At 41.7% G+C, this 19,076-nt stretch overlaps 1 protein-coding gene across 3 annotated transcripts in view; it reads left to right on the top strand.

The window, feature by feature from the left end:
• Positions 1–14,843, top strand: part of LOC139456221 (unconventional myosin-XVIIIa-like) — a 153,069-nt gene extending 138,226 nt beyond the window's left edge. For 2 of the 3 annotated variants that reach the window (XM_071237806.1, XM_071237804.1), the window contains exons 29-39: positions 661–771; positions 1,942–2,065; positions 3,491–3,618; positions 4,424–4,537; positions 4,791–4,907; positions 7,398–7,481; positions 7,710–7,847; positions 8,742–8,927; positions 9,267–9,403; positions 10,041–10,198; positions 13,152–14,843. In XM_071237806.1, the coding sequence (XP_071093907.1) occupies positions 661–771; positions 1,942–2,065; positions 3,491–3,618; positions 4,424–4,537; positions 4,791–4,907; positions 7,398–7,481; positions 7,710–7,847; positions 8,742–8,927; positions 9,267–9,403; positions 10,041–10,198; positions 13,152–13,162 (1,308 nt within the window). In that variant the 3' untranslated portion in view covers positions 13,163–14,843. Of the gene's footprint in view, positions 1–660; positions 772–1,941; positions 2,066–3,490; positions 3,619–4,423; positions 4,538–4,790; positions 4,908–7,397; positions 7,482–7,709; positions 7,848–8,741; positions 8,928–9,266; positions 9,404–10,040; positions 10,199–11,174; positions 11,220–13,151 lie in introns of all 3 variants that reach the window. The other variant, XM_071237805.1, reaches the window with a different exon arrangement.
• The last annotated feature ends 4,233 nt before the right edge of the window (positions 14,844–19,076 follow it).

Here is a 19,076-nt window from a genome sequence, read left to right as displayed (position 1 = left end):
GGGAAGGGGGAACTGGCATGGCAGGTGGATGCTTGGTAGCTTGGTGCTGGGGTAGGGGGTTTCAGCCAGGCTCTGGTAGGGAGGAGGAGGAGCTGGACGATCAGGCCGAGCAGATACAGCAACGGGCAGGGCTGGTAGGGATAGAAATGGGGGAATGGGTACGGTAGAGGATGACCCAAGCTGGGCAGATGAAGTAGGTGGATGTTGGGGGCTGGGGTAGGGGGTTTCAGACAGGGTCTGGTAGGGATAGGAGCAAGAGTCGGGTAGAGGATGACCAAGCTGGGTTGATACAGCACCTGGACCAGATTGAGGCTAACGGCTAAGGAAGGGGGAGCTGGCATGGCAGGTGGATGCTAGGTAGCTTGGTGCTGGGGTAGGGGGTTTCAGCCAGGCTCTGGTAGGGAAAAGAGAGGAAGAAAAGAGAAGGGGTAGGATAGGGGATGACCAAGCTGGGCAGGGGCAATAGCTGGAGCCGGTTGATGCTGAGGGCCGGAGTTTCAGCCAGCATCAGATAAGGCAGGTGGAGATAGATATAGAACTGTATTGAAACATTCAGGATCCAGGTTAGCACTAACCTGGGGCTAAGATTTTATCTGAAGAAGTAGGTCAGCTCTGCCTTCTGTTGACAGATACATGAATTGTGTTCCTCCATGTTTCTAGGGTAAACTACGTCTGGAGATGAACCTGGAGCGCAGTCGTCAGCAGCACCTGAAGGATCTGGAGGAGAAGGATGAGGAGATGGAGGAGATGAGGTTCAAGACCCAGAAGAAGGTAAGGAGGAGACGGGATTGTAGAGGGAGTCAGTGACTGAGCTACAGTTGCTAGTGAGTTTTGTGTGACTAAGGTATAATGCTTTTTTCTTTGGAAGTGCGTTTTGTATGAGCATTTATCAGGGGTTGGTCTTGTGACTCATGAATGAACTTTGCTATACTCTGTAGTCAGAAATATTCCAATTAATCATGACAGCCTGTAAAGGATCAAGTTTGGGCCAGACAAACCTGTGATTCGCGACAACAGTAATGTTCACGGTGATCTCACAGTTCCACATTGTCACTTGAAGTTCGCTGTAGACTTGGGATAACCTTCTGCTGTACGTTCCCTGTAACCAATGTCGTATCTGCTTTATGTTCACTGTAACCAATGTTGTGTCTCCCTGTATGCTCCCTGTAACTAACGTTGTGTCTCCCTGTATGCTCCCTGTAACTAACGTTGTGTCTCCCCGTATGCTCCCTGTAACCAACATTGTGTTTCCCTGTATGCTCCCTGTAACTAACATTGTGTCTCCCTGTATGCTCCCTGTAACTAACGTTGCGTCTCCCTGTATGCTCCCTGTAACCAATGTTGTGTCTCCCTGTATGCTCCCTGAAACTAACGTTGTGTCTCCCTGTATATTCCCTGTAACCAATGTTGTCTCCCTCTATGCTCCCTGAAACTAACGTTGTGTCTCCCTGTATGCTCCCTGTAACCAATGTTGTGTCTCCCTATATGCTCCCTGTAACTAACGTTGTGTCTCCCTCTATGCTCCCTGTAACCAATGTTGTCTCCCTCTATGCTCCCTGAAACTAACGTTGTCTCCCTGTATGCTCCCTGTAACTAACATTGTGTCTCCCTGTATGCTCCCTGTAACTAACGTTGTGTCTCCTTATATGCTCCCTGTAACTAACGTTGTGTCTCCCTCTATGCTCCCTGTAACCAATGTTGTCTCCCTCTATGCTCCCTGAAACCAATGTTGTGTCTCCCTCTATGCTCCCTGAAACTAACGTTGTGTCTCCCTGTATGCTCCCTGTAACTAACATTGTGTCTCCCTGTATGCTCCCTGTAACCAATGTTGTGTCTCCCTGTATGCTCCCTGTAACCAACGTTGTGTCTCCCTGTGTGCTCCCTGTAACCAACATTGTTTCTCCCTGTGTGCTCCCTGTAACCAACGTTGTGTTGTTACAGTTGAGGCAGATGGAGTCCCAGGTGGAGGAAGAGTACGAGGAGAAGCGGCGAATTATGGAGGAGAAGAACAATCTGGAGAGGCAGATGGAGAATATAGGAGCACATGCCCCAGCCAGGGATAAGGGTATGTAGAAGTCTGAGGAATGGGAAAAAGTAGCATTGGGACATTAATTAAAGATATGGTCAAAATATAAAAAAGTATCATTTGTTGAGTCTTACCTTACCTCGAGGGGCGGTCGGGTAGCCTAGTGGTTAAAGCGTTCGCTCATCACGCCGAAGACCCTGGTTCGATTCCCGACATGGGTACAATGTGTGAAGCCCATTTCTGGTGTCCCCCGCCGTGATATTTCTGAAATACTGCTAAAAGCGGCGTAAAACCATACTCACTCACTCAATCACCTTACCTCGATGGTATATGACCATTTAAACAGGCACACAGCCAGTATACTGTGTCTGAGTGGGGTATCCATGTTAAACTGCGGCATGGTACTTCAGTGGGCTAGCACTATAAAACAGGCAATTAAGCAGCCACACACACACACACATGTACATGCAGGTCACTATAGAAGTACAATAATCTTGAACGCTGCTTTAAACAACTCACGTATAATACTTCTTATCATACCTCCATGTCAGAATGATGAGATCTGATTGGTCCATGTGATGTTGATAAAAACCAAGTCTCCCGCCTTGGAGGGAAATAAATTACTTAGTGGGTGAATAAATCACTTATACCCCGCCATGACAAGTCAGGCTGCACGTGGATTTCTTAGAGTCGATGAAAGTCATGTGACAGCACAAGTTAACCTCAGCTTAATCGAACGGTTGTTTTTCTTCAATTTTGAATTTGTTTTAATTCTTTTACAATGTCATATTAGACCCGTGAAGATCTGTGGTAGAATAGGTCTTCAGCAGGCCATCTTTGCAATAAAATGTGACTATGCTTGTCATAAGAGGTGACTAACAGGATCAAGTGGTCGTGCTCACTGACTTGGTTGATGCATGTCAATATGTAAGATAAATTCTTTGTCGCATAAAAAACCATGTATCCCTCGCGATCCTGTTACAACTTGTAGGAGGTGATTTGCTGGCAGACATGGCACATTGACTTATTGAGGAACATGATTTATACAACTGTTTCAGACGTATTGAGGAAACATGATTTATACAACTGTTTCAGACGTATTGAGGAAACATGATTTATACAACTGTTTCAGATGTATTGAGGAACATGATTTATGCAACTGTTTCAGACATATTGAGGAACATGATTTGTACAACTGTTTCAGATGTATTGAAGGAAACATGATTTATACAACTGTTTCAGATGTATTGAGGAAACATGATTTATACAACTGTTTCAGATGTATTGAGGAAACATGATTTATACAACTGTTTCAGATGTATTGAGGAAACATGATTTATACAACTGTTTCAGATGTATTGAGGAAACATGATTTGTACAACTGATTCAGATGTAATGAGGAAACATGATTTATACAACTGTTTCAGACGTATTGAGGAAACATGATTTATACAACTGTTTCAGACACTGAGAAGAGGCTCAGAAAGACTCTGAAGAAGACGAAGGCTTTGTTGAAGGATGCTGGCAACACACTACAGAAACAGAAGACTGTAGAGGGAGCCAAGGTGCAGATACACCAGCTCAAGAACCAGGTGAGGAGACCTGGTGACACCTTTCACTACAGCAGTGTCTTCTGCAAATAACTAGTGTCTCAGATCAGGAGGTCTGGGTCATGTTTGAAAGAAAAACCTGTGAGCTTCATTGGAGGGCCCTTGGAATCAGTATCACAGAACAACTGTCATCTACAAAGAACAAGAGTGTTCCAGATTAGTAGGTCTGGGTCATTGATGTTTGAAAAAATCACAGTGAGATTCTTTGTGTGGCCCTTGGCATCAGTACCATTGAGGACCATGCTCTTTGACAGTAACTAAGATGCAACAAAATTTCAGTTGTTTTAAGACACGTGAAGATTCCGGGGTAGAATAGGTCTTCAGCAACCCATGCTTGCCGTAAAAGGTGACTATGCTTGTTGTAAAAGGCGACTAACGGGATCGGGTGGTCAGGCTCGCTCACTTGATTGATGCATGTCATCGATCACAATTGCGTGGATCGATGCTCATGATATTACTCACTGGATTGTCTGGTCCAGACTCTATTATTTACAGACCGCCGTCATATAGCTGGAACATTGCTGAGTGTGGCGTTAAACAACCAACCAACCAAATCAGTTGTTTTAAACCTTGGAGAATATTGATCTGTCTTGAAGTCCAGTCTGAACAGGTCAAGTGAACTTGACACTTCAATGACCTGGTGACCTATAGTTTGGTGACAATAGCATTGCTGACGACTGCCATGGGAACCACTGGCAATGACTTTCCATTTCTGCTTTGAGCCAGGAGTCCGACATCTTCCATTGTGAAATAGGGACTGCTGTCATCATCTGTTTCTGTATTTCAGCTGGATGATGCCTTGTTCTCCTCTCAGGCAGCGGTGAAGGGCAAGAAACGCATGGAGCTGGAGATACAGGACCTTCAGCAGCAGATAGAAGACTTCTCCCGCAGCAAACAGGAGGTAATGATGATGACGATGATGATGATGATGATGATGATGATGATGACAATATTATTCATCATCATGATGATGGTGGTGATAGTATTATTCATCATGATGATGATAGTATTATTCATGATAGTGATCATGATGATGATGACAGTATTATTCATGATGATGATGATGATGATGACAGTATTATTCATGATGATGATGATGATAGTATTATTCATGATAGTGATGATGATGTATATGTGTATATGGTGTTCTTCAGGCTGAGGACCGCTGTATGTCGCTTATGAGGGAGAAATCAGACCTCCAGAACAAGCTGGAGGAGAACGAGGAGGATCTGACCGAGATCATGAAGAAGTACAAGGCTGCTGTACAACAGGTAATACACTCTGTCAATCATACTGTGTTATGAGGGGGCCCAGTCGTCTAAGGCGCCGCGATTCGCTGTGCAGAGTTGCGTCCCTTGAGCGCGCCAGAAACCTATGATTGTGGGTATGAATCCCGGTTCGCCCCGATTATGTTTCTAGGTTTGTCAGCACCATACCTGTGCTCGTGGGTTTCACCGAAGTGGTAACGTCTGAGACCTGCATTATTTCGGGCTTTCCTCCAACATTAAGCTGACACGCCGTGATATAACTGGAATACTGTTAAAAGCGATGTTAAACCCAACTCACTCACTCACTCACTGTTATGAGGGGCTCTGAGGGGTCCACTTGTCTAAGGCTCCTCAATTTGCTGTCAGAGTTGTCTCCCTTAGGCATGCCAGAATACTGTGATTGTGATTTCCATTCCAATTTTTGCCCCAATGATGATTCATGGTTTGTCAGCACCTTACTAAAAACTGTAGGTTTCACCGAAGTGGTAAATGTCTAAGTGTTCCACGTAGAAATCTTATCTCTATGACTGTCGTAGGTTTTTGTTTAACTATGAGACTTGTGATAATCGTAGTGCTACTTCAATCTCTTTGTGAAATGGGTTCCAGCATCACATTGGAAATTCCTCCGACATTATTCTGACATGTGTGTAAAAACTGAAATACTATTCAAAGCAGCATTGAGCATAACTCACTCACTCACTCACTCACTCACTCACTCACTCAATGACTCACTCAATGACTCAATCACTCACTCAATGACTCACTCAATGACTCAATCACTCACTCAATGACTCACTCAATGACTCACTCACTCACTCACTCACTCACTCTCTCACTCAATGACTCACTCAATGACTCAATCACTCACTCAATGACTCACTCAATGACTCAATCACTCACTCAATGACTCACTCAATGACTCACTCACTCACTCACTCACTCACTCACTCTCTCACTCTCTCACTCACTCACTCACTCAATGACTCAATCACTCACTCAATCACTCACTCAATGACTCAATCACTCACTCAATGACTCACTCAATGACTCAATCACTCACTCAATCACTCACTCAATGACTCACTCACTCACTCACTCACTGACTCACTCACTCAATCACTTGCTCAATCACTCACTCACTCAATGACTCACTCACTCACTCACTCACTCACTCACTCACTCACTCACTCACTCACTCATTCACTCTCTCTCTCTCTCACTCACTCACTCACTCAATGACTCACTCACTCAATCACTCACTCAATCACTCACTCACTCACTCACTCAATGACTCACTCACTCACTCACTCACTCACTCACTCACTCTCTCACTCTCTCACTCACTCACTCACTCAATGACTCACTCAATCACTCAATCACTCACTCAATGACTCACTCACTCACTCACTCACTCACTCACTCACAGTTGCCTGTGTGTATGCGTACAGGGAGGGGATGCTAGGTCTGGGATGGGTAACTCGGGTCAGGGTACCCGGGTCCTACTCAGTAGACCGCCTCCGTGGTCTTGAGGTAGAGCGTCCGCCCGGAGAGCGGTAGGTCCAGGGTTCGATCCCGGGCCGCGTCATACAAAAAGACGTTAAAAGATTGTACTTGTTGATACCCTGTCTGGCGCTCGGCATTAAGGGTCTAAAACAAGGACTGGTCGGCTCGGAGTCAGTATACTGTGTCTGAGTGGGGTATTCATGTTAAACTGCGGTCAGGTATCTCAGCTAGCACTATAAATCGGCATCAGTCCGGACTAGTACAAGCAGACACACACAAATACACGTGTATGCACGTCGCTATATAATTGCAATAATCTTGGACGCGACGTTAAACCCCATTTCACCTCACCTGACCTACTCAGTACCCACCCAACCCGAGTTACCCGTCCCAAGTGATTCATACAACTTTCATTGCGTTTAGTGCTTATTAAATGTTGAGTATATTGTTTTAGCTCACCTGACTTTATGTCATGGTATACACATCAGTACATGTTAGAACCCATGGAGATCTGAGGTAGAATAGGTCTTCAGCAACCCATGCTTGCCACTATGCTTGTCGTAAAAGGCGACTAACTGGATCGGGTGGTCAGGCTCGCTGACGTGGTTGATGCATGTCATCTTATCCCAATTGCGTGGATCGATGCTCATGATGCCAATCACTGGATTGTCTGGTCCAGACTCGATTATTTGCAGACCATCGTCATGTAGCTGGAATGTTGTTGAGTGGGGCATTAAACAACTAACAAACAAACAAACAGTACACGTTATTGAAAAAAAACAGAGCTCATGTAGTGCTTTTTAAACATGTAAAGTAAAATTCCTAAGAGACAAATTAGAACATCGAAGACCAAAAAATATATGAAAAAACAAAATGTGTAAAACATTCAGAGACTCTTGAGAGAATATATCCCTCCACACCACTAGAACTATTACTTTCAGCTTTTCATTTTCATTCTGTTATTTTACTGATGTCAATTTCTCTTTTCAGCAATCTGTTGATCACATAACACTTTCATCACAGCTTCAGCAGATAGAAGAATTATCGACAGAGAGATGTAACCTCCAGCAAGAGGTAAGATCTGAGATTTCATGACATCATACGCAATTACAGATAGAAATCAGCCAGCTATCATCAGTGCATGACATAGGTGCGCGACCTGCAACTCTCTAATAGCTTTTGTCAAAGGTGACCGGTTGACCTACCCATGATCAAGATAACTGGTAATATATATCATATAGAATCATTTTTTGTCTTTGTGTTGACTGACCTCTGTGACTGACCAGCTGTTTGCCCCTGTAGGTGGAGAATCTCTCATCCAGGGTCATGTCGTATGAGGACACAAGCGTGGACAAGCACTCCGTCACCCGGCTAGAGAACAAGATCCGAGAGCTAGAAGGAAAACTAGATCTGGAACAGACAACTAGGCAGAGAATAGAGGTGAGATTCAGGACTGAGGATCAACACATCTCCAGTGTCTCAGTCTGTGACCAGTCCGAAGCTTGAGTCTCAGTAAAATTTCTTCTGGTCTTGAAAGATAAAAGAAATACTAGTCCATAAACTAAATATACTGAAAATAATGCCAAAATACATTGTTTGGCTAGAAGTCAATATTGCTGCTATATGTTGGCAATTCTCAGTAATATTGCTGCTATATGTCAGCAGTTTTCAGCAATATTGCAGCTATATGTTGGCAGTTTTCAGCAATTTTGCAGCTATATGTCGTCAGTTCTCAGCAATATTGCAGCTATATGTCGGCAGTTTTCAGCAGTATTGCAGCTATATGTTGGCAGTTTTCAGCAATTTTGCAGCTATATGTCGTCAGTTCTCAGCAATATTGCAGCTATATGTCGGCAGTTTTCAGCGTTATTGCAGCTATATGTCAGCAGTTCTCAGCAATATTGCAGCTATATGTCAGCAGTTTTCAGCAATATTGCAGCTATATGTCAGCAGTTTTCAGCAATATTGCAGCTATATGTCATCAGTTCTCAGCAATATTGCAGCGATATGTCAGCAGTTCTCAGCAATATGTCAGCAGTTCTCAGCAATATTGCAGCTATATGTCATCAGTTCTCAGCAATATTGCAGCTATATGTCAGCAGTTCTCAGCAATATTGCAGCTATATGTCATCAGTTTTCAGCAATATTGCAGCTATATGTCAGCAGTTTTCAGCAATATTGCAGCTATATGTCGTCAGTTTTCAACAATATTGCAGCTATATGTCAGCAGTTCTCAGCAATATTGCAGCTATATGTCGGCATTACAGTATGTCATTATTTGGTTCATGTAGCGAGCGTGACCGTGCGAGAGTTACCGTTGATGTTGATGTGCAGGTCCAGGTATCCAGGTTGAAGGAGCAGCTGGAGAAGGAGAAGACGGAGAAAGGAGACATGGGAATGTCGAAAATGCAGATGGAGGAGTCGATGAAGCGTCTCCAGAAACAGCTGCGGGATCTCCGAGAAGAGTTGACAGACTCCCAGAAGAAGGAATTTGATGCCACCAATAAGAAACAGGAACTGGTAAGAATTGGTCTACTTAATCACCATAAAGTTTATTTAATACCAGTGTGCATTGTAGATATGGTACTGGCAATTATGAAACTTACTGGTCAAGGGGAGATAATTCTGGCATCTGCTGTCAATGGCTGCGGATGGGCACTTCTCTAAAAAATAATCCAATATATGACGTCATCAAGATGCGATCTCCAGAAATGATGTCATGATATCGTGAAATAAACCACGCTTCATTCTTTAATGTTCTTTGCGATTTATCGCAAAGCTATCTTATATATTGTAATACACAGCCTGAGTTTTTGCCCATTCAGTGTTTGTCTTCATGTCCTCCATGTTGTGTTACAGGACAACAGAGTGGAGGAACTGGAGGTCGACGCCATACAGAACCAGTCTGACCTGAAGCTGGCCTTCAAGAGGATCAATGACCTGCAGGCTGCCCTGGAGGAGGACCTGGACAGCGATGACAGTCTCCTGTCGGACAGGTCGGTACCACTTCCTGTTGCACTGCCACACACTACTTGATGCACTTTGTGTTGAACATACACCATTAATTTCCTGCTTCGGTTATGACACAGGTGGAACCGCCTCTGTGGTCTAGTGGTAGACGTCCACCCGGAGAGCGGACAGTCGGGGGTTCGATCCCTGGCCGAGTCATACCAAAAGATGTTGAAATATTGTACTTGTTATTACCCTGCCTGGCGCTTGGCATTCAGGGGCTAAAACAAGGACTGGTCGGCTCGGAGTCAGTATACTGTGTCTGAGTGGGGTATTTATGTTAAACTGCAGCATGGTATCTCTGTGGACTAGCACTATAAGATCGGCATATATCTGGACTAGTACAAGCAGCCACACACACGTGCATGCACGTTGCTGTGTAAGTGTAGTACAAGGCTAAAACAAGGACTGGTCGGCTCGGAGTCAGTATACTATGTCTGAGTGGGGTATTCATGTTAAACTGCGACATGGTATCTCAGTGGGCTAGCACTATAAAATCGGCATAAGTCTGGACTAGTACAAGCAACTACACACACCACATGCCACAAAGCGTGGTCCAGGTACTTTCTTGTCACAAAAGGTTATTATAAAAACTTGATGCAGTATTTGTTTTCCTCGTTTCAGTGATGACCTTGATGATCTGTCGGATGAGGACATTGACAGCTTCTTGGCCAGTCATAATCAGGCTCCACTGGGACAGCGGGGGAGCCGGTCAACATCAGTGACCAGTGGCTCCCACGAAGACGCACTTCACAGTCCTAGGTTCAATGATATAGATTGTAGTAAGTCACTTGGTACAATTTCATCTCTGGAATAATGGGGTCACGGGTGGTCCAGCTGGCCCCACTTGCACAAATGATCTTAGCGCTAAGACTATCGTAAGCCTATGTTAAAGTATGGGAGTTACGATCATCTTAGTGCTAAGACTATCGTAAGCCTATGTTAAAGTATGGGAGTTACGATCATCCTTGCACTAAGACAGTCGTAAGCCTATGTTAAAGTATGGGAGTTACAATCATCTTAGCGCTAAGACTATCGTAAGCCTATGTTAAAGTATGGGAGTTAGATCATCTTAGCACTAAGACAGTCGTAAGCTTGTGTTAAAGTTTGGGAGTTATAATCATCTTAGCGCTGAGACTATCGTAAGCCTATGTTTAACTATAGGGGTTACGATCATCTTAGCGCTAAGACTATCATAAGCCTATGTTCAAGTATGGGAGTTACATTCATCTTAGCGCTAAGATGGCTTTGTGCAAGTGGGCCGAGCTGTTTGAGGTACTTCATTTAGCTGTTCAGACTTGCGACTTTAGTTTGCCAGAAATCTATGATCGAAGGTTCGAATCCCAGATTCCCCCTCATGGTTGTAGGTTTGTCAGCACCATAACAGTGCTATTGGGTTTCATCAGATTGGTAAACATAAGAAGCACATCACTTCTGGCTACCTCCAACATCAAGCTGACAAGATGTGACAAACTGAAATACTGTTGGCGGCGTTACTTTAAACTCACTCACCCTTTAGGATAAACTGTCAACACAGAATATGGAGATATGTGCACGTTTTTGTCATCAAAACTAAATATCATTAATATGACAAGTGTTGTAATGCAGTTTGAAGTTTTAACAAAATTGCATAATTAAAGATAATTATTTTTTATGAAAACGCATTTTTGGGGTGCAAAATATTGTGTATTATCATTTGTTAAAGAATAAACTAGTCTGCTGTGGACTTTCAATTAATTCAGCTATTTCAATTTTCAGCGTAGTAATACTTTCAATTGTGGAAGACGTGTGCTTTACGACATGGTAATCTACACATTCAGTAATATATGTATCAGCAAATACGTCATCTAACAACTCAGCTTCCCTATCTGTTGGACTTTCCTTGCTTCTTTAAAGAAGGGAATGTGATTATCTGTTTCAATAACAACACTATTTTCAAATGGGAAAACTTAAATTCTAAATTTACAACAAAAATAGCAATTTCTGCTTGCATTACCAAATATTTGGTTTGGTATTATTCTAATGCTTACACATTGCTTGGAATACATCACTTTGTATTTTCTGACAAAAGAACTAATAAGCTTGTTACACATTTCTATTTAATGTCATTTGTGATTGATCTGTAATATCCCAAGTGTATTTGTGCAATCTGTGCTTAAAACGTTCAAGTGTACAAGACACATTTTCAGGAGAGTTTAGTGGGGAGAAACAATACAGTTTTCATGTGATGATACGATGATACGATACGATACAAGATGATACACTTGCGGAAATAAATTACTTATTACTCGTTTAATGACCCCTGGCGTTTTTGTCAGTCAAATATCGCAAAGTGTGTTGAAATTAGGGTTTCAAGTTCGCTACTAAAAATTGCCACTACGAACATGTCTACAGCTGAAATATTTTTGGTCCGGAAGTTTCCAGGGGCGATCGGGTAGCCTAGTGGTTAAATCGTTCGCTTGTCACACTGAAGACCCGGGTTTGATTCCCGACATGGGTACAATGTGTGAAGCCCATTTCTGGTGTCCCCTGCCTGATATTGGTGGAATATTGCTAAAAGCGACGTGAAACCATACTCACTCACTCACTCACTCACTCACTCACTCACCGGAAGCTTCCATGCTAGTAACGTAAATATGTGTATCGCGACCTTGACCCATGTATCGTGTTACATCATGTATCGTTTCATCCCTAGCGTTTAGTGTAATCATACAGACTATTATTGCTAGAGATGGAATAGAATTTTACTAGACTAGAGTGGCAAAAGATGCAGAATGTATTATACATCTTCTGGTAACAAATATCACTAATAACGCTGCCTCTGTTGAAGTTCCTGTTTAATCCCTTTATCTTTGCTCCAATGTATCGGTGTAATCACCCAAACTGTAAGATTCATGTCTAACTCTCACATAAAGGCTCCAGGGGCACGGGTGGCCCAGTCGTGTAAGGCGCCGCGATTCGCTGTGCAGAGTTGCGTCCCTTGGGCACACGCCAGAAACCTATGATTGTGGGTTCGAATCCCGGTTCGACCCGATTATGTTTCTAGGTTTGTCAGCACCATACCCGTGCTGGTGGGTTTCACTGAAGTGGTAAACGTCTGAGACCTGCATCACTTCGGGCTTTCCTCCCACATTAAGCTGACACGCTGTGATATAACTGAAATAATGTTAAAAGCGGCGTTAAACCCAACTCACTCACTCACATAAAGGCTCCTTGTATCACTGGGTTAATTAGATGCCTTCTGCTTTGTGTCATTGTAGGTGAGTTTGCAATCCATGTCAAGTTTACAGACATTTAGTCTGTTAGATGATGACTCAGCAGTCTGTGACAAATACTTGGGGTTTGCTTTTCATTCTGTAGAGACCCGTGAAGATCCGGGGTAGAATAGGCCTTCAGCAACCCATGCTTGTCGTAATAGGCGACTATCCTTGTCGTTAGAGGCGACTAACGGGATCGGGTGGTCAGGCTCGCTGACTTGGTTGATGCATGTCATCGTATCCCAATTGCATGGATCGATGCTCATGATATCAATCACCGTATTGTCTGGTCCAGACTCGATTATTTACAGACCGCCGTCATATAGCTGGAATATTGCTGTGTGAGGTGTTAAACAACAAACAAACAAACAAACATAGCAATACTTACACTAATGTCAAGTTTAACCTATGTAGATAATGTTTTGTTTCTGCAACATGTACTATGAAATAGACATGACACTGTTGTTGTCAATTTCAGGTGAAGCATAGCACTAGATGTGAGGCTTGTGAGCCTGGTACAACTCTTCAGGATACCTTTGGGCCAAGTGCAACAGATTGTGTGTGTGTCATCATATCTTGCAGTACGGAGCTATCCACATCGACCGTCCGCTATACGTGTCAGCATTGTGTTGTACATTTCGATGTCATATTTCATCGCTGATGTAGTTACTGCATCAACCCCCTGTTACTGTTTTCGTTTTCCTCTTGGACAGAACGTTGAGTTGCAGTGAAACCTTCTTCCGTAATGAAAAATCTTGGATACATATCTGAGGAATTTATCTCCTGGGAAAACATGGCGGCAATTGCTGAAATCGAAGGATTGGATTGTGGTTATATGAGAGGATGAGAGATTCAGTTGATTCAAAAGATTGAGGATGTGATGGAATTCAAGTGTTGAATGAGGATTTCAACAGATTCCTGATTTCGTAGGATTTAGCTGCACTTCTTTATGATTCCGGATCTTGCCGATTCTGCTGCAGTTTTGTTGGGTACCTGATTTGAAGGATCCAAATGCAATTCTTTGAGTTCCTGATTTCTGCTGAAAGATACAGGCTTGAAAGGATTCAGTGCTTGAAAGGCTTCAGAGAAAGGCGGATGACCCTCTGTTGACATGAAGGATGGTTGATAGAAAGATGCAGAGAAGTCATATTGATGGTTGATACATTAGGATGCAGTTGCTGTGGAAAAATTGAAGGATTTCACTGCACAAGTAGTGAGGATACTGAGTATTCAGCTGCAGTACAATTGAAGGATTTCACTGTACAATGGATGGATTTCAGTGCCGTACAATTGAAAGGATTTCAGTGCTGTACATTTGAAGGATTTCACTGTACAATTGAAGGATTTCACTGTACAATTGAAGGATTTCAGTGGTGTACATTTGAAGGATTTCAGTGCTGTACAGTTGAAGGATTTCAGTGTTGTACAAGTGAAGGATTTCAGTGGTGTACAATTGAAGGATTTCACTGTACAATGGAAGGATTTCAGTGCTGTACAAATGATGGAATTTCTCTGTACAATTAAAGGATTTTACTGTACAGGTAGCAAGGCACTGTGAACAACTGAAGGATTTCACTGCACTAGGAGTGAGGCGCTGTGGATACTGAATGATTCAACTTCAGTATTATTGATAGATTCAATATGTGCTGTGGATGATGATAGATTAAAAAATTCCAAGGATATATGGTGACGACTCACATGTAGATATTACAAGGCTTACATAGTGGTCTAGAGTTCAAGTGCTATGTCATTCAAGAGTGCAACCATGGTTCCATGTGATGCAGATAAAGAGGTTGTCTGTCAACACGCAGGTACCAATCCAAATTCTAGCAGCACTGGGAGGTAGGCAGTGACACCATACATGTACCTCTAGCACTGGAGGGGCGGTCAGGTAGCCTAGTGGTCAAAGCATTCGCTCGTCACGCCGAAGACCCGGGTTCGAATCCCGACATGGGTACAATGTGTGAAGCCCATTTCTGGTGTCCGCCGCCGTTATATTGCTGGATTATTGCTAAAAGCGGCTTAAAACAAAAAGTCAGTCACGCTCTAGCACTGGAGTGCTTCAACTGAATACGTAAACAGATTGCTTTCACGCTGCACTGAACTCAACTGCTATCACTGAAGCAAAGATGCAGGGCTGCTTGTCATCAAAGGATTCCTTGTCAAATAACAGGTCACCTCTAGTAAGCGGGGAAAAGGATTGCCTGACTTCGACAAAACAAAGGATGACAAATGGTCACTGTGAAGATTGGAATTTGTATCCTAGATTAAGATCTTGCATCATAGTGTAGATAACAGAAATTCTTTGGAATTTTTTTTTGAATCAATTCCATTGCTTAATGTTTTCTGATAAGGTAATTGCAGCTTACAGTAAGAGTCAGAATCTTGTCACAGCACATATCTAGCTGGTGAAGATTCTTCTTCTGGTTGTGTCATGTCTGTGTTAGCCTGCACATGGGTTAAATTTCTTTGGTTATAAGTACTGAATATATTAAATGAATTCTACAGACTATGCTTGTCATAAGAGGCGTCTAACGGGATTGGGTGGTCAGGCTCGCTGACTTGGTAGATGCACGTCATCGATACCAATTGCATGGACCGATGCTCATGTTGTCAATCACTGGATTGTCTGGTCCAGACGTGATTATTTACAGACCGCCGTCATATAGCTGGAATATTGCCAAGTGCGGCGTTAAACAACAAACAAACAAACTTTACTCAAAATATCAACTGTATGTCACATTACTTCTCAAATATTGGCTGGAGACTTACGTTTTTCTCTACGGCCATATAAGTCTGATGAATGGTCTAGTTCATATTCTAGCAAGGTCATTTAAACCACACTACATTGGCACCAAGACAAGTCCAGGTGTGTTAGGTTCCACCATGAGATATCTGATGTGGATGTTTTACCTTTAATTTAATAATGTTTGAACACCTGGGCTGAAGCATTCGTTAAAGACAGACAGGTGTGTTTAGAACATTCCTTTCGTTATTCAAGAAACAGTTGGAATTCATCCAGTAACTCAGCAAATTTGTACGTCTTGTATTCGTATCTTTAAGAATATTCAATGTATCTCACTGATTAATATTCAATTGGATAAATTCCCTGAATTCGAAAGAAGGTTGATAATCGTACTGTTATCAGTAGGGCTGCAACGATTCACTCCCATATTCGGTGAATCGAATGGTATCTCTTTATGAATTCAGTGACTGGGTGTTATAATTTATGATAAAAATCAGACATATTATAGATATGATTTTTTACTAACAGCAGTGTATTGTTAAGTGAATTTTGTGTGCCAACTTTATGTACCACAGCACTTAGTTAATGATTTCACTTGATATAATTAACTAGTACTCCCGTTATAATCATCATTATGAAATCAGATTAGTATGTTCGTAACCTCCGATATTCATGATACTCTCTCAAATGTAAATTTATTACACTTTAGCTCAAACCTATGATTATCCTGTAGACCCAAATCTTATACTGTTCACACAAAGCTCAATTGTTTTCTGGAAAACAAAATTTGAATTGAATATACTTATCAATTTGAAAAATAACATAACTGTGATTATTATGTTTTTAGTTCAATATGAATATAACCGTGGCACCTGTACGCTGTTTTTGTGAATCTTTTTCTCAAACTATGTGACTTTTTCAGCATTCTTAGAGACTCTTTCACACTGTTACCTGTGAAAAAAACCCTTATCGTTTCATGTAACTGTGATTCAACCCATCTTTCAGTATTACTCATCGTCTTATAGTCAATGCTTACTATTTATGTTGAAGTCTGTGTAACCATGGTAACCAGTTCCTCATATTGTGTTCTGCTGTATATGTACTTGATCAGATCTCTTGGGTATAAACAAATATCTGAATGTCGATCAATGGCTGGTTTGGTTGGATTTAGGCCTGAATTTTGTTATTGGTTTACGGGACTGACTGACAAAATAACCTGAAATTATGAAAAAGAAGTGGACGATAACGTTTTTGGCTGACTGTTTTACAGTTAGATGAGATTAAAAACTTCAAGATTTTGTGAACACTGTTTGTTAGAAATGGTGAATTATGTATAAATATCTTTTATTCTAACAAAAACAAACAATCATTTATCCTTCTGTATCATTTCACAATCACAGGTATGACGTACAAGTTTGTTTACATTCATTAGTAGCATTTTTGGGTTGTTTTTTTCCCCCCGACCACCTTCATTTTAAGCCAATTCTTTTGTTAATTAACTAATAAACGATGAAAGGCACTTGGTGTAGGTGACTTCATTGTTTATTGTTCACTGTACCATGTTTGCCTGACCAGTTGTTTTGTCCAGAATTATGTCCAAAATATTCATATTTGTTTTGCTGGAAGTGTTAAATAATTTTCACTTCAAATATGAAAAGATTTAAAATATGAATAAAAATATTTTGTCATTGATAAAGTAATTTCATGCTTCCTTCTTTGGTTTATTCCCAAGAGATACAATATCATATGATTATCTTACCAGGATCTTGTCATGTATTTTAACATATCCTTTCTGTTGCAACAAGTACAATTTTTGTTTTTTCATTATGATCAATTTGACTCATATTTGGACAGAGAGAAATATTATCAATGAATATGCTAAATTATCTTATCAATTTCTAATATTTCGTGGACCAAAAACATGGAGAGTTAGCCGACTTTGTAATTGCCAACGATCCTAATATCGTGTTGTAAAGTATGCTGTATGTATACAGTATTAGCCTTATACATGTATCTTGCTGCGACATAAACAATGTTGTTACAGCTCATCCTAGGTCAGCATTCGTCACCACTCGTCTCTTTCGACCCGTGAAGATCCGGAGTAGAATAGGTCTTCAGCAACCCATGCTTGCCGTAAAATGGACTATCCTTGTCATAAGAGGCGACTAACGGGATCGGGTGGTCAGACTCGCTGACTTGTTTGATGCATGTCACGGTATCCCAATTGCGTGGATCGATGCTCATGATATCAATCACTGGATTGTCTGGACCAGACTTGATTATTTACAGACTGCTGTCATATAGCTGGAATACAGCTGGAATGGTTAAAGCGTTCGCTTGTCATGCCGAAGACCCGGGTTCGATTCCCGACATGGGTACAATGTGTGAAGCCCATTTCTGGTGTCCCCTGCCATGATATTGCTGGAATATTGCTAAAAGCGGCGTAAAACCATACTCACTCACTCACTCACTAAATATACATGTACTGAAGTGAGTCTGTTTTATCCATCCATAACAACTGGTTGAAAACAACATCCGTGTATGTTAACATATAAACATAAACTTACGAAACAAAGGCGGACGTCACACATCAAGCTGATTATATTTTTGGCTATGCCTACTTGCGTGAAGATAAGATAAGATAAGATGGCCAAGAAGGGGCTTCAGTCGCCATGCGTCTACTCTTGGAATGACACGAGTGATCACGAATGCTGCACTGTTGGGCAGGATATGTTCAGTATAAGCATCCTAGTTAAGCCATACTCGGTCCAAATGTTTCCATATCATACTCATGTCTCAGTTTCGTAGATACATTCCAGACCTTTTACGTCCCTCGTCAGTGTACTACTCACTATATTTTTAAACATTTTCTACTTCTTATTTACTTCTTTTTTTTTTCAAATAAAAATGTGTTCATTCGCTCTTTATGATCTTTTCATAAATATTTAGCTTTCGGTTGTCTTTGTATTAAGACTTGAATGTTTAAATCTCGTATTTCGGACATACATGTCATTCAGATGTATGACATATATGTCTTTTAATATGTCTATATTAAATTAAATTAAATAAACGAGAGTCCACTGAAGGCAGAGAGCAGGTTGATGGAGTAGAAAAGCGAAGGGTTAGGATGTTGATTTCGGTTGCAGAGGACCTGGAGTTTGCATCTCTGTGATACAATCCTGTTTTCCCCTAGTGGTGTGACTGGGGTAATGCAATAAGGGCACAGAAGACCACATACGTACTTAATTGTAAGAAATTATAGCTAAAATGGATAGAATTATCATTAAGCCGCCCGCATGTTATCAGAAATTAGCGGGCCACTGTGACTTGATAATGCCCTCATACTGCTTGACGACAGGCCATTATCACGCCCGTTGTTAGGTGACGTCATAGGTTAGGAAACGGTGACGTCATGGTCAATAGTGACGTCGTTTGATTAGTTCTCTGGCGTTACCATATTTGTAAAAGATGGTCTTTGACATTGGTGTCGATTGCAGTAAATGTTTCCAAACCGATATTGTTGTTTCTTTTTATCTTATGGCAAATTCCATCCATTCTAGCTATAACGGTAATGCTATTTTTCAGGGCATTAATCATTTGCAGAAGCCCTCGGTCTTTTCAACCGTCCTCCTTCATTGGGGAGTTAATGGAAGACCT

This window comes from Haliotis cracherodii, unplaced genomic scaffold (assembly GCF_022045235.1).
Source record: "Haliotis cracherodii isolate W230 unplaced genomic scaffold, xgHalCrac1.p SCAF_11, whole genome shotgun sequence".
Taxonomy (NCBI): domain Eukaryota; kingdom Metazoa; phylum Mollusca; class Gastropoda; order Lepetellida; family Haliotidae; genus Haliotis; species Haliotis cracherodii.
The sequence above is the reverse complement of the archived record's forward strand: the minus strand, read 5'-3'. Positions and strand labels throughout refer to the sequence as shown.